General features: G+C 39.3%; 1 protein-coding gene across 1 annotated transcript in view; it reads right to left on the bottom strand.

The window, feature by feature from the left end:
• The window catches only part of GRB14 (growth factor receptor bound protein 14), a 73,449-nt gene extending 60,802 nt beyond the window's left edge, over nucleotides 1-12,647 (bottom strand). The window contains exons 1-2 of the mRNA XM_057371685.1: nucleotides 12,513-12,647; nucleotides 9-500 (exon numbers count right to left, since the gene is read on the bottom strand). Of these exons, the coding sequence (XP_057227668.1) occupies nucleotides 9-500; nucleotides 12,513-12,647 (627 nt within the window). The remainder of the gene's footprint in view (nucleotides 1-8; nucleotides 501-12,512) is intronic.
• Between the last annotated feature and the right edge of the window lie 2,669 nt (nucleotides 12,648-15,316).

Genomic DNA, 15,316 nt, shown 5'->3' with positions numbered 1-15,316 from the left:
GGGCGCACCGGGCAGCGGGGCGGCCATCGGCGGCGGCGACGTCCTGGCGGGGCGGCACGGCGGCGAGCGGCCCCGGCGCTGCCGGGCGGAGGCTGCTCTCGCTCCCGCTGCGGAGGAGGGGGAGGCGACGGGGAGCGGGGGGAAGCGCCGCCCGGGCGGCACCGAGCGCCTTCCCCGGCACACGTGCGAGGGCGGCGGCGGGGGCGGGCGGCCGCCGGCTCCGCGCTGCGACGGGAGGCAACGGGGGGCGGGCGGGGGCCGAGCGGTGCCCTTCGGCTGCTCCTCCAGGCCGGGCGGGCCCGGCAGGTGCGCGGCCCCGGGACCCCAGGCCGCGGCGGGACCGGCGGGTGCCCCGTGGAGTGAGCCCGGACACAGAGCCGGACCCGCGGCCGAACCCGAGCGGGRCCAGCGCTGCCCCCGGCGTGACCCGCGACCTCCTGCCCGCAGCCACACACCGCCGGACGGGCCTGACAAATCATTAACTGCACTGACACATCCTTCTGTGCATCGGGAATTTATAGTTATGCCTTGGAGAAACAGGCGATKACCGAGGCCAGGGCACAGACCCGTTATCTTGTGCCAGAAAAGCGGCTCGAGAGGAGGCTGGGCTCCCGGCTGGGCTCTGCACCCACGTCCAGCCACAGCTCGGAGGACGCAGAATGTGCAAATGCTCCCTCGTGCCCAGGGCTGCTCCACAGCAGCCTGCTTCTGCTCTGCTCTATGTACACAAAACCCTCTGTGGCAATTGCATGGCTGTCCTTATCACTGTTCATCCTATTTCAAAATAAAAAATAACCCTTGCTRTATTGAAGAACAGTTTGAAGGCACCAAGCAGAGTGGACAATACTGTGTACGTCAGTCAATKTGATAGTCAAAAACTGTAAGCCCCTGGTAAAGACAGCTGCATGTAMAAACCTGACTGTCCTTGGCATGGTCAGGGACAGTAACTGAGATGTCAGCCTGGTGAAAATACAGAATGTGTTGAGGCAAATGCTTTGCTGTTTCCCTGAATCGGCTGAAAAAATCACCACACACAAGCCAAGATTTCAATTCTGGAGAAAGATTTTCCTGTCATAGAAGCAATATTCAACGGTTTTCATTTTGGCTGAGTCACAGATGATTTTGCAGGACATTCATTTTCAATGAAATGAAGGATTCCTTGTCCCCTGAACAGCTCATTCTGTTACACTGACAGCAGAAGTCTGMGTTGATTAACAGTTCTTATATACAAAGTCTGGCAAACATATCAGGAATTTTACAGTGTCAGATAATTGACTGGATTTACTCGTTGCTTGTGAACAGCTATCCTTTTACAAAACTGCAGAGACCAAGCCACTGGGGCTTTTTGCCTAATTGCTTCACAGGCATGYAAAATCTCATTTTCTTCAGAAAAATAGGAGGCAGGACAACTGGTATAGGTGCTCCAGGCAGAAAACTGAGATCAGGAAGAGTTAAATACCTGCAAGAGGCAATTGTATGCTGATATTCATCCRCATTTAAAAAGTTCAGCCAGAAAAAGAAATATTGTTTTGAGTTTTCACCTATTCTGTGCAACTTTTTACGTAGCTGTAACCTGACATAGGCACATTTTTGTGTCTTTGGCTTAGTCATGTAATTGTTTTAAAATGCCAGGCAAATAAAAATCACGATTAGAATGAATAATAGCAAAAAATAATATATTTTTCAGAACAATTTTGGTGGTAATCTAATTGGTCATGACAGCAACAAAGTCACTTCTAGAAAAAAAATCAATAAAAATTAATGCTATTATCATTTCACTTGCATGTAGTAAGAAACAAATTTACTTTTTTTTTTTTTCTGTATCTCATAGTCTGTCCTGATGGTTGTTGCTGCCAGTGCTTTCTCTGGGAATAGCATTGCATGAGGGAAATGCAGTCAGTGGAATACTGAGGCACAGAAGGACCTATGTGATGGTTCAACTGTAGCATTGGAAATGTTGCATGGGTGAGAATGTGAACCGAAAGGTTCTCCTGACTTACCATCTCTCTTTGCAAACAACTGTAAGAATAAAAAGGGTTTCCTGAGCTTGGCTAAAGATATCTGAGAGCATTTGACCTAGAATCTGCTCAAGTGTAACCTTTTTTAACTCCTTCTTTGTACAAGTGCAAACCCAGTAATCTCTGAACAGTTAATAGAGTTGATATTAAAAGACTGGCAGATTTCTGCTGAGTCCCAACACCAAAACATTTGTTGAGCTGTGTGACTTGGTTTCCTTTTCATCAKAAATACACTTAAGCTGCCTAGTGTGGTTTTGATAATTGCTATATTTGTACAGCACAGTGGTTCTTGTTCTAAGATTTACTGTTTCCCTAAAAATAAATTTCTGTGTATTCTCAAATACTCAACTCAGCAGGCTTTTCCCCCCATCTTTCAATTTTATCTTTCTTAGTCATAATCAGGTCTAGGTGTTTATCAAGTAAAATTAAAATATATATTGAGAAAAATCCCAATGGACTCAAGCTATTCAGTATGCACCCCACTTCCAGAAAATCAAGCTCTCCAGTTTTCAAATTCCTGTATGCTATTTAGAATCACAACACTTGATTAATGTGACAAAATTGTGCCTTTAATTAGAGTAAACTCCCAACTATTACTGACAAAGTGGAAGTTTAAAAAATCCAAACTACCTCTGATTATCTTTGAAAACAGTAGAGAATTTTTGTGGGATTTTTTTTTTTGGTCACCCTTCCCCACATCCGCCCTTGCCTTTATCAAAATACTCACAATGTATGTATCGTGGTTTTACCATTAAAAGCTTCATCCCCTAAGAGAACTGGTATCACACCTTTACACCATCTTTTGTCATAGCTGCMGTCAAAGAGAAAGGAATTATCTCTACTCAAGCACTAGACTGAAGCCACAGAAATAGCTACTTTTTCCAGTGCAAGGCTATAATCAGGCATAAGTCTTGTCTCCCCATACGTTTTCTCCAAAAGCCCCCCAAAATAAATTGCATCAGCAGTAATGACACTGAGGATGACCCAAAGAAAAATGTCATTTGTTCAGTAAAAAAAGGCCCCAATTTATGTATATTTGCTATCTCAATCCACTTAAAATGTGTTGAACACATGGGGATCATTTTATGATCCTCATAAAATGAGCTGTGCATTCTTGCTCCTTCTTGAGCATTTCAGAAGCCCATTTTTAACTTTGAAAATGGGCCCAAGTACTTCATGAGAGCCAAATTTATCCAGTGACCACAAGTGGAGATGCCCCTAGCTAACTTCCTGGCAGTAGTGCCTAAGTATTTGAAAAGTATCTGTGGTTGAATGTTTTGTGAGGAGTCTTGCCCATTATTGCAGCTTGCATTGAAGTTTTAGTTCAGAATTATTGTTAAAATGTGTGTCTTTTACTGCAGGTAAGGAGAAAGTTCCAAGGGATCAAATCAGTACTACCACTCTCAGTCCTTTCCACAAGCTGCTTTTCACCGAAATCTGAAACTCAGTGTACAGCTCCACAGACCAGAGCACCAGAGTGACACTCCAGTGTTTCCCCCGACTAAATTCTCTTTTTCTGCACTATCAAGAAGCAGATTTGCACTTGTGTTTTCTGTTGTTGTTTGGTTTAGGACTTTTTTATCAATTGAAAAGCATGAATACTTTAGCATACTTTTGTAAGAAACTTGAGTAGAGAGATGAATTTTATTGCCAGCTTTGACAACAGTGTTTGCTGTTTCAATAGCAAGTTCTGTGATTCCCTGTGATAGCTCTGTCAGAACATCCCTCTGATGGAATCTTGCCTTGAACTGTAACACAAGATTGAAATTAAATCCTGTGCAGCGTTTTTTAGAATGAGAATGAAACCCTTCAAATYGATCAAATTAAATCAAATCAAGGGKTTGTGATTTCTGRAATGYTGTTATAGCCAAGAACAAGTCGTTTCAGTGCAGGTTGACTGAGTGGCACGCAGGGCTGTGAGCTGCAGGSCAGCCGTGTCAATGCTGGCTTGTGCTCCTGGCGCTGGGGCTGCGTGAGGCCAGGCACACGGAACGTCTGCAATAAACCATGCATTCAGTGATGCAATCTGTGCTGGCCAGCCTTCAACTGAGGCCTGAAGTTCCTTCCTAGAGAGAACTCTGATAGCCCAGGGTGAGTGTTATGAGTGTTAGGTGTGCAGGGTTACAGCAGCTGTGCCTGTGTCTGGTGGTAGTTGAAGGTTTCCCCTCACTCCCAAAATAACTGCAGCAGTGTTATGTGGTTCATTTGTCCATAGCTACCCTCAGCACCACAACAGCTACTGCACCAGATGTAATCTTCTGGAAAGGAATTGACAAGTGGATGGCTTTAAACCTCACATAAATTATTAACCATTTAGATAAATTAAACACGATGTTTCACAACAGCAGGGTACCGCTGATACTTTTTACAGCCCTATTTCTGGAACTCCACCTTACACAAAGAATATCATTTTTGACCTCACATGCCTTTAGAATACTGCACAGAAAAATGTAATTATTATGAAAGGAAGGTGGCAGGTGACTGTGCTATCTGGTACTCCATGTGTTTATCCAGCACGTAGAAGTTCAGTTTCCGTAAYGTGAGTTGTTGGGAAATCAGATTCAAGATCCTTTAACATTAGTCACTTTGCAGAGTGGGAAACAAAATACAAGCATTAAAAGTAAAATAATAATTAAAAAAAAAAAAAAAAAAAAAAAAAGCATAAAAAAAAAAAAAAAAAAAAAAAAAAAAAAAAAAATCCAACCTCCCCAGCAAACTAAACCAACCACAAAAAACTAAAAACAGCATGAATTGTAGAGCTAAAATGACTTATCACAAATAGCCATTTCTGAGCTGCTGCCAGGGACACTGAAACACTAGAACCAGACAAAGCACAGTAAGAATGTCCAGATACCTGAAAAGAGGAAGGCAAATGTAACCWTCTTTTGGACTTAAAGAAACAATGTATCTGGTTTAGACTCAAGGCMGGCAGCTCTCCACTTTTGTTATCAGAGTACAAAGCTGATGTATGAAACTGAAGGGCAAAATGAATTCTGGTTTTGGAAGAATTCATGTAAAGAGATTTGTTTGCCTAAATGCAGACATTTCATATCCATTTAGATCCCTATTCTGCCACGACCTAAGAAGGCATAGATTTCCTGTTCAGCCTATGTCACCCAGGTCTATGCAGTGGGGATATTTTGGATATCATTGGTTATTAAATATGTCATCACTCACTTKTATTTAGGTGCCTAAACTTCACTCATGTTATTTCTTTTCTGTTTCTATAATATGCCGCTTGCAATAAACAATCTACGACTTTAWGAAACAAAGTCTAGGAACATCAGGAATATTGCAGTGTGAAAATGATTTTGAAAGCTTTCATCAGATCTAACGAGATTTTTCTCTGATTCTGGGAACAGTAAGAAATTTGAAATGTGTTCATATGCATATCCRCATACATGTGAGGGAAAGAGGAATTTTTCTCTTCCAAAATCACTGGAATAATCTCGCCCAGATTTGCACCCCCAAATTTGCACCAGCCCTGGTTGAACAAAGCAATTTCCAAATCAATCTAACTGTGCATGTGCAATTTAGAATGCCTCAAAAAGGGCTCTGAAATGGAAAGCTCTGCTGAACCCTGATGATGGAGTCATTTATGTCCCTGCCAAATGACAGAAACCCAGCAAATGCTCATCAGTCCAACTGGAATTCCTAAGGTTGAGCCACTGTATGGTAACACACCTGCCACCATTTTAATACATCACCTGGTAGGACATTTAACACTCTTTGGAATGAATTAATCACACAGAGGAGGTCATTTGCTCTGTCTCAAGAGTTATTCCAAGAAATCTATATTTGGGAAATGAGACATTCAATAAACCTTTGAAAACATCAACCTACCATTCATACTTTAAAGGCACTGTGCTGACTACTTGGAAGTKATTATATTAAAAGGTTATTAATGCAAATCTCCGTAATTCAGGAACCTAATCTAACAATGCCAATCTCAGCACTTTTYATGGGCCTAATTATCACAACATCAGTGCACCTAACATTTTAATGTATTTATTGCCTTCATACGGATGAGTAAATGTTTGCATCTTTATGTGCTGAACACATTTAAAAATTAACCCTAAGAGGGCATTCAGAGTACCTGACTTTAGACAATTATACCATATTAGCTTRGCCATCACTAAGGAGAGAAACAAAAGACTCCAGACATCAATTAAAAACCAGAGAATTTAGCACTGACAGCCATGCCAGAACAGCTTTTGGTTTCCTCTGAATACATGGAAAACCTAAGGAGAACTGTCTTTAGACTTAAGCACCTCTGTTTGCTGCTGAAAATTAGACAATGCAAGTAATTTGTTAAATGATTTTATAGAAATCTAATGGAATTTGTGGCTCAGTAAGAGTCCAAAATTAGTACTCTTAACAATCAGRCTGTCCTTCTTTGTATAATGAAGGTTTCTTATTTCTAAAAATAAAAAAGGTAAAATGCATTAATACTTTGCTGGTTCAAACAATAAGTCAGTTCTAAATCTGGTCCAAAAGGCATTTTTCCTTTGAGCTGGAGAAGAAAGTACCTTTTCCTTTGATTGAATGTTTATTGAAGCCAGGCTCTGGAGTTGTTTAGTAGCTACTCAACTTCAATTAAAAAGTGGGTTTTTTTCTAATACTCATAGTTTTACTATGACAAAGAGAACAATTTCATGACACTAAATGTAAGCAACTATCTAGTTTGCTTTTGTGTATTTATGAAGGAGATATTACACAGTTCATTAATAATAACCGACAAGATAATTCCAGACAATTGTGTTACACGTAGCAACCCTATAAATTCTATTTAACAGTCCAAAAGTCTTACAAAATTTCTCGTGATGTGGGGGAGGGCAGGGAGAGAATGAGAAAAATCCTGGCTACTGAACAAGTTCATAAATAATTTGCACCTGACTTCAAAGAAATTTAACATTTGATGTATCCGAAGCATTTGGGAAGCAGGAATACAAACAGAGATCATATCTAAAGTTAAGAAAATTGTTATACCCATTCAGCCCTTTTAAATTCAACCTTCTCCTCCACTTCCATGAATTGATCCAAATCCATTATACTGGTTTCTGAATTGAAATATGAGGAAGCAGAATGGTTTCTTTCTTTTCCTTTTTTGTGACACAGCAATTGTGAAGTTTTCAGGCTTCAAACCCACTTGAGCTTTCATGCTATCCAYCAAGAACTACTGGACTAACACATCCCTTTCTATGCTGTCCAGGTCTTTGTACAGCCACACTAGACATAAACTTGGCTTACTTTCTTCTGACTGGATTTCTGTGCCACTGGATCACTCAAGATGAACACACCCATCCCACAGATGGAATAAGAACCCAGGCACATTTCTGTCAAATTTGCTACCGCACACAACAAAGAATCTGTCGCAGCTTTATGGTTTTTGTGTTCTCATTATGGGCTGTGGGAGGACAGACAGTAACTAATCTGGCAAAAAGCCTACTGGTAAAAGTTCAAACCATTGAAAGTCTCTTGACTAAATTGGAACTAACAAAATGAGTTTGAGGATTCTTCTTCCTGTGGTAGCTCTTCAAGGCCTCAAGCCCATTTTAGCATTTTGTCAAGCCCTGGTCACAGAGTCAATACCACTTATTAATCATATTAAAGCCCAGATGTATCACTCAGGGTGATACATGGAACTTACTAACTGATATTTTGGACTTTGTGCAAGTTCCTTAACTAAATTCCAATTAACATTCCCCAGCCTGCRTGGTTTTATTTGGAGAAGGTACTTTACAGAGTAGCTGGAGGTAGCCCATCGAATATTGCATTTGATCCAAATGTATTTGCAGTTCAACAGTGGGTGAAGGGAGTTACTTCTTGCATGGGCTGAGTTTTGCTTAATTGCAACTTGGATTCAGGTAAAAGCTATTTGAGTTTTCATGGGGAGTAAGAAAGGTATATTTTAATATCTTTTATTATCACAGTCCCTTCCAAACATTTCTCCTTTTGTTTATTTGGAGAGAAAATCTACCATTAAATGATTTGTTCAAATATTAAAACCCCAGTTTGGCTGGCTCTCAACAAGAACGTAGGCTTCTATTATAACATATTGGGAGCTTTTAAACCAAAGCAATTCATAATAAATTTATTCAAATTGACACATTTCTGGTTATAATGTCTTCATTATTTCTTCAGAGTTATGAAACATGAATTACACCACTGTAACCACAACACTAGTCAAGGATATCTAATTTTCTGTGAASTCTGTACAGTCATCATGTAGCTCAAGGCATACATTCAATTATTTTCTTCTACTGATTTCTTATATTGGTGTTATTCCAAAGACTAGAGTAATATTATAACCTCATTTCCTCTAATTCTAAAAAATATTCTTACTTGGCAGGTTCTAAAAACACATAGCAACGTAAAAAAATGATAAATAATTACATCATTAAAATCTATTAGGCATACATTGAAGAGAAGTGCATTTCAGATTCTTTTGTATATTTCAAACACTTTAAGCAGTACATGCACTTYACCATCAGAGCCAGCAAGCTAGCGTATATTTTATTCAATTCAAATTAAAACTGAATTAAATTAACATGGCATAGAATTCCTCAGTCATGAGAACACAAGCATTAAAACGATCAGCATCAGCCAAAAAAGAACTTTTTAAAGCAAAATAAAAAGGTTCTCCATAAGTATCTTTTCTCTCTTACACTTCGTTTATTAAATTCTTCTAACAAGAATGAAGTGAATTATAATTTAAAAAAAAAAAAAAGCTGATAGCCTCTTTTACAGCTTCTTAGGATGGAAAGATTTTTTTCTCTCTCACTTTGCTGTCAGAGATGAAAGCCTGAGCAGCAATTATTAAAGGTCTGAATTTGCATTTTTCAGCAATCCAGAGAAATGAGAGCAGGTATTGTTATCAGCATTATTATCATTATAAAGTTCTTTATGTAAGGATATTCTAACGAAGKTGCTGGTCAGCTGTTTGTTAGATGCCTTGCCAGCCATCAGATAATCTTACAGTAGATCAAAAARAACAACAAATTAAAACTATAGCTGTTAAATCCTCTATAAACTAAAGTAACTGGATGCAGTGCCTTAGTGCTAGAAGCTAACACAGGAAACCCGCAGAAACTAAAAACAAATTAATGGATTTGTTTGTAAACCAACTACAGCTGGTAGGATTTTGTCTCCACAGTTCTCTTTCCCTCTAGTCCTTTTTGTCAAGGCTGGACTGGACAGAACCTTACAGAACTAATACTCCCCTAAGCCAAGACCTCTCCAGCTCACTGTACTTGGAACAGATATTTGAGGATTAATATCAATGACAAAATGACCCCTGATAAGACTGTGCTGGCCTGAACTACCAGTGAGAAGGACTGAGAGAACAGAGTGCAAGATTCCTTCCAGAGTAGTGGAATGAGGTGTCTTCTCTGCCACAATCAGACCAATTTAGATGTGTCCTTGGGTAGCTGAGCTGGTTGAGTAAAACAGGCAGCCTCTGCTTTAKTCTGTGAATGAATTTTTACAGACCTGCTACAGAACATGTCCAAAACCAGCTCAAGCAGAYACCTGCTGAAACAAGGTGTCAGGAGCTTATCTGCTAGAAGGTATCAGGGAAAGTGGAAGCCAAAAAGTTTACTTTTCCTAGGGAGGTTTGAAGTAGGCRTATTTTATTTCCATTTTCTCTTGCAAACCAACTTTAATTGTGTTGTTTTTTTAYTATGATCAGATACGTGTGTATCTCTATTTTGCATGTGGAGTCAGTATGGAGAGGTGGAGTCCAGCACAGCATCCTCTGCTAAGTCTGGGYCCTGTTTAAATGCTGTTGGTGCAGCAGTTGCTGTGGAAGACTTCAGTGGAGGGCCACCCTGGCAGGGGAGGGATTCCCATTGTTACCAGAGTTCAGGGAATTAAAGCATTTCCAGTGTCCAGTGGCCACACAACTAAGGGAGCACAAACAATTTAAAAGCTACTGTCATTTGTTTTCATACTGGGATTCCATTTTTCAGGGAATAATAGCAAGAATATAACAAATTGTTGACCCTTTGCAAGTGGGCTTCAACATAAATTAATTGTGTAAAAAAATGAAYTTTATGTTTACAGTGCAATTTGTCCCTGAAATGGAGGCTCAATTAGAGCCTCAATGATTTACTAAAGACATTTTAAACATAATGTCCAAACAATGCTACATAAATTAAACATGATGTAATTGAGTGTAACACTAAGTGGCTCATCACTGTTATTCATGTGGAAATCACTGAAATTCTACTGATCATTATGCATTCATTCAGTATTAATGTAGATACCATACGTGCTTCCATAGGGATTCTAGTGTTACTCAGCATTCATTAAGTTTTAATGTACCATTAAAAAGGCATCAAAAGACCCATCTAAAAATACTGCCACAAAGGTAGTTCATTTAAAGACAGTTAAAGCAGCATGTTTCACTTTAACATTGCAATACAAAGTAAGGTAATAATGAATCAGCAGAAACACTTCAGGAGAAAATAGTGTTTGATTGCAAGCCAGACCAGAGTGTTTGAACGAAAGGCAATACATTCGCCCTGTTCCAGATTTCTGCACATTTTCTACTCATCATGCAAGTACATGGTCTTTAAGCTGAAATTAATGAATAAGTATAGATCATATCCTTAAGGGTTTAAGTGCTTTTATTCCCTGGCCAGACCACTGAAAAATCACCTGTGGATCAGATGATAACATCTGTGAATAAATAAGACTTCACAAGGTTCTATTCAGCTGGATATTTAGTGCTTTAGAAGCATGACACGCAAAGTTTTCTCAGACTTTGATCTTGTACAGAATAGGTATATCCTGTAGGTGACTTGCTACAGCAAACAGCAAAAGGAGATAGATGAAAAAAAAAATGTCTAAGATAAAAAAATCCTCTTCCCAAGATACTGAGAGAAAGGAAGCACGAGGCATGCTCAGTCCTACATATTAGTTTGGCAAACCTTGATGACATATAATTGATAAAATGGCAAAAGTGTACAAGTCTCAAATATCTATGGCACAACTCCTGATGTAAGGATGCAAGTGCCACAGAGAGCATGAAYGGGGATTGATTATTATCTCTTTTAGGAAAAGCTTTGGAAAGGATTAAATTAAGCTAGCAAGTAGAAGTTCACAACAAACAAAAAATCAACTGTCAAAGAACTCCGTGTCACACAGGAATGTGCCACTGTTCAAAATTTATGGAAGTTGAAGGAATAAGTTGCTCAGCTCTTGAACAAGACTATTTCAGACTATGAAATAGAAATCATCTTCACTTTGGCATTTCCAGAGCTAAAAATTGTTGAAGGTTTAGAATACTTGGGGTGTTACTTTGTGTATTTTATAACCTTGTGTTTYTATCCTAGGCATATATTTTAGATCATTGTCAAAAGCCAGGTAACAGGCTAGGCAAACCTTCAGTTTGAGCCAGTATAACGTTCTTCCTCGATAGTCTAAAGCTAGAACAGACTATTGCTTGAAGGTACAATGATTAATCACTTGCATTCACATAGCAACTTTTGTGTTGAAACATGGTTGTGCCATCCTGATGAGTTTTCCTTTTTTTTTTTCAACTAAAGCAGCCCCGTTCCTTTAATTTTTCTTGACATTGTTTTTAAAGGCCTTATAACTCTTGTTCTATTCTCTCACCCAAATTCCACAGTTAGATTAGCAATCTGAAGAGTCAGAATTCAATCTAAAATATCAGCTCCTTTTAACTCCTTTATTTTTCACTTGGAAATTCATTTGATTCCTGCTTATGTTGTTTTTCCCACTGATGACCAGGCCACTCACATTTYGCATCAGGTCCAAACTATGTTTTTAAAGTAATGTAATAGTTACAGAAGGAAAGATACACCTACTTCCTTTTCCTGACAATATGGTCTAGCAGGCCCTTTCTTAGACTTTTTCAGGCTTTTATCTTTAGCTGGCACCAAAGAAAATGCCTTTTATATCTACTGAACTTCCAAGCACACCAAGACAGTCTATTTTCTTTTCATTTTGGAAATTTTCATTAAAAGAACACAGTAGTAGACRTAGTCTGAATAAAATGAAAGAAATTAAATTCACCGTTTCCATACAGAGCCTCACAGCCCACCTCCCCCAGATCTCCCTCTCTTGGGGTTCCTCTTCCTGATAGGCCAAGCCCTGGGTGAACTGGACACCGAGAGTTTGTGTCTGTGTGTCATGGYAGCTTCTGCCAAGGCTCTTTACACAGCCCACAGCGGAGCTCTGGAGCTTATACAGATGTGTTAGAAGGGTGCCATGCAGTTGCCAGCAGCTCCACAAACCAGAATGCCCTTCTGTTTCTATCCCACAGCTGTCTTGACAAAGGGAGGTTCAGGTAAACAGTGCCTCTGGCATCTTGCTGTCCTCAGCACTCTGGAGATGGTCAAAACATCCTTGAAGAGCGGGGGCCACCACAGCTCAGCTGCCTTCTGAGCATTCAGGAACTACCCAGGCACCAATTCTGTTTCTGAGAAGGGTTAACAGCATGCTGATCCTTGACTCTGAGGCACCTACCTGTGCACTGCCTGCATGCCCATCTTGCTCCCAGTCCTCTGCAAAAGGAACTTTTCTGCAATCCACTTCTTCAACCTTTGCTTCACCTCCTGGTTTCACTCGGCGCTGGAGTTCAGGATTGCAGCAGTTTGGCATTCATAGCATAGGGATTTCCTTTTTGGTCCATGCACTTTGTAGCTGCAGGTGGCCAAATACACTTGAGTTTGCAGAATGCAAGTGCTTAATTAGCTGTTAGCAATTGAAGCAATGGAATAATGTCTGCTGATGGGACCAATCATGCTGTTTAACCAAAGGTGACCAATTACAGCTCTTTCCGCATTCCATCTCCCCTTTTAGTTCAAGTATTTAATTTAGAAAACTGCAATCAGCTTAACTATTTAAAATATTATTTTTACTGTATTGTTAATAAATCAGAGCTATATAAAGCCTCAAGCAAATGTGAAATAAGTTCATTTTTCCTTGCTTTGCCATTTCAGATTAAGTGTGACTATAGACTGTAAGATGGCTGTCTTACTTTCTTGCTCAGGATCACAATGGGGGGGAAAAAGGAAAAAGAGACATTAAAAAACAGGCASACACATTTATACAACTGAGGAAAAATGATGAAATTCTGAGTCCAGCTATGATTATTTTTTAACTAGAAATATTTTAACCATTAGTAAGCACTCTAGTGGTTAATGTACACCAGCACTAGCACACTGTGTACACTAGTACTTGCAAATAGCCACTATTGATCAGATTTTTTTTTTGTGCAGGTGCAGGTTTTTCCTTTTCCCAATGCTAAGAGATTTTCTTCCATCACTGTATTAGCAAATGTGGAACATCTGGTTCAAGAAAAGCATGCAGATGAAGAAAAGCACAATTCCTTTCATCTCTACCTCATCCCTTCTCCTTCCCTTTTTTTTTTCTCTTAACTGTCTTGAGTAATTTAGGAATAATTTAGTCCATTAACAGTTTTGGTGGTCTTTCCAGGGTGATGGAGGGATGTGAGAAGGAAAATATTTATCTTTTTCACTTTAAAACAGCTAGTGTTTCTGTTAGTGAACGTGGGGTTTAATRTAGTTAAAAGAAGAAAACTATACATTTCTTCCAAATATGCTCCTTGAAGACATAAATCCCCCAAAAAAGTAAAGTGCTTGTGTTAATAAGGAACAGATGACAAAAAAAAAWATGCAACTTTAAGTACAATATATTGCAAAAGACTTTTGACACGGAGTTTCTGTATTGGTTCCCATGCCATATAGCTCTTTCAAGGAAGACAAAATTAAGTATTTAAGTTTTTAACAAGCATAGTTTCCTCTACTTGCAAATKTCATGTCATTTTAACAAGGATACTTTTCCTCTCACAAAGCTACCTAATCAGACTTTCAAAGAAGAAAAAAATCCATCTTAGCTGTGATTTTCAATTAGATTATATAAAATAATCCTCACAGAAGGCATCCTTTTCAATTAAAAGCTGTTAAACATTTCCATTGATATTGCTACAGCTTTGCTTTATCATCAAAATAGACTTCATAAGCAATCTGCCTACAATATTTCAGCTACCCAGTCAGCAGTCAAGCACTACAGAGCACCWCAGCTTCAGAATCTCAGACCATTCGCAGCACCAACAAACAGTTCTGTGCTTGTAATTGCAGCAGTTCCAGTCCAAACACACCATTCTGACTTCAGCCTCACATGCAGTTTAACACAGACAGACAAATTAAGATTYGTGTTCCCTTCTGCAAAGAGCTCTATTTGTTTGGCTACCAACCCACCTACTTAGTAATTTACATTTAGTACTCAGTCTAGTTGTAGTTGTCCAACACATGACAGATGCAGTCTGGCCAAGCTTTCAAGAATGTTCACTCTACTGCTCAGCAGCACTTTTTCCTTGTTTCTATTTAACAGAAGTCTTTCAAATTTTTTGGTAACCATATCTTGAAATAGGATTTTAAGCAGCCCCAATTGAAAATGTTTGCTTTGGCTGGTAACAGCTACCTGTAAGAAAATTTGAAGTATTAGCTGCTGTCATGTGTAACACCATGCTTTCTGGTCCATACCCACATAGTTTTCATGTCTTCCTCAGAGATCTTCATGTTGTATGCTACAATTACAAGTAGCTGGAAAAAAACAGGGCACCAATTATTGAATATACATCTCAAAAATTGAGACACTGAGTGGTTTAACATCTTTCAGCTCGAAAGTATGAGAGCTCTTAYCTTGGCCTTACAACTTTTAGTCACAGGAATATTTCCAAAAGTTATCTGGTGATGTTGTCCCAGCAAAAGTGCTCCCTTCTCCAAGTACATCTGTAGTCTTAATTTTATTCTTCTGTAGAATAAATTWAAAAAATATATCTTCTATAATGACTAACAAGAGAATTTTTCCTACCTACCTCTCTTTGCTTTTCTAGCCCTGGAGTCTGAACTATAGCACTGTTCTACATGGATACCTGCTGCTTCTTCAAAGAACTCGCCCCAGTAGTCAAAATGCACCTTCACTGGGGCCTGCTATTGATCTGGACAATTACACTGACATTTCATTTACTTCAGTATCTTGATTTTCATTGCTAAACATTTTGACTGCCATGCAAAAGCAAGGGGATTGTAAGAGGGATGGCATAACTAGTTGTCTCCTTTTGGAAGACATCTGTGATACTTGTCCAAACTGTAAGTATTCTTGGGCTCAAAAACCAGTCTGTTTATCCTGCATGTAAGGCATCCACAACAAAAGTTTACTGCTGTTGAGCTTGGGCTTGCAGTTACCAGACACACTTGTTACTTGAGCAGAAATGTTTTCATGGTTGAATAATGAATAAACAC

Source organism: Malurus melanocephalus, unplaced genomic scaffold, assembly GCF_030028575.1.
Source record: "Malurus melanocephalus ecotype Western Australia unplaced genomic scaffold, MMel_1.1 scaffold_155, whole genome shotgun sequence".
NCBI lineage: Eukaryota > Metazoa > Chordata > Aves > Passeriformes > Maluridae > Malurus > Malurus melanocephalus.
The sequence above is the reverse complement of the archived record's forward strand: the minus strand, read 5'-3'. Positions and strand labels throughout refer to the sequence as shown.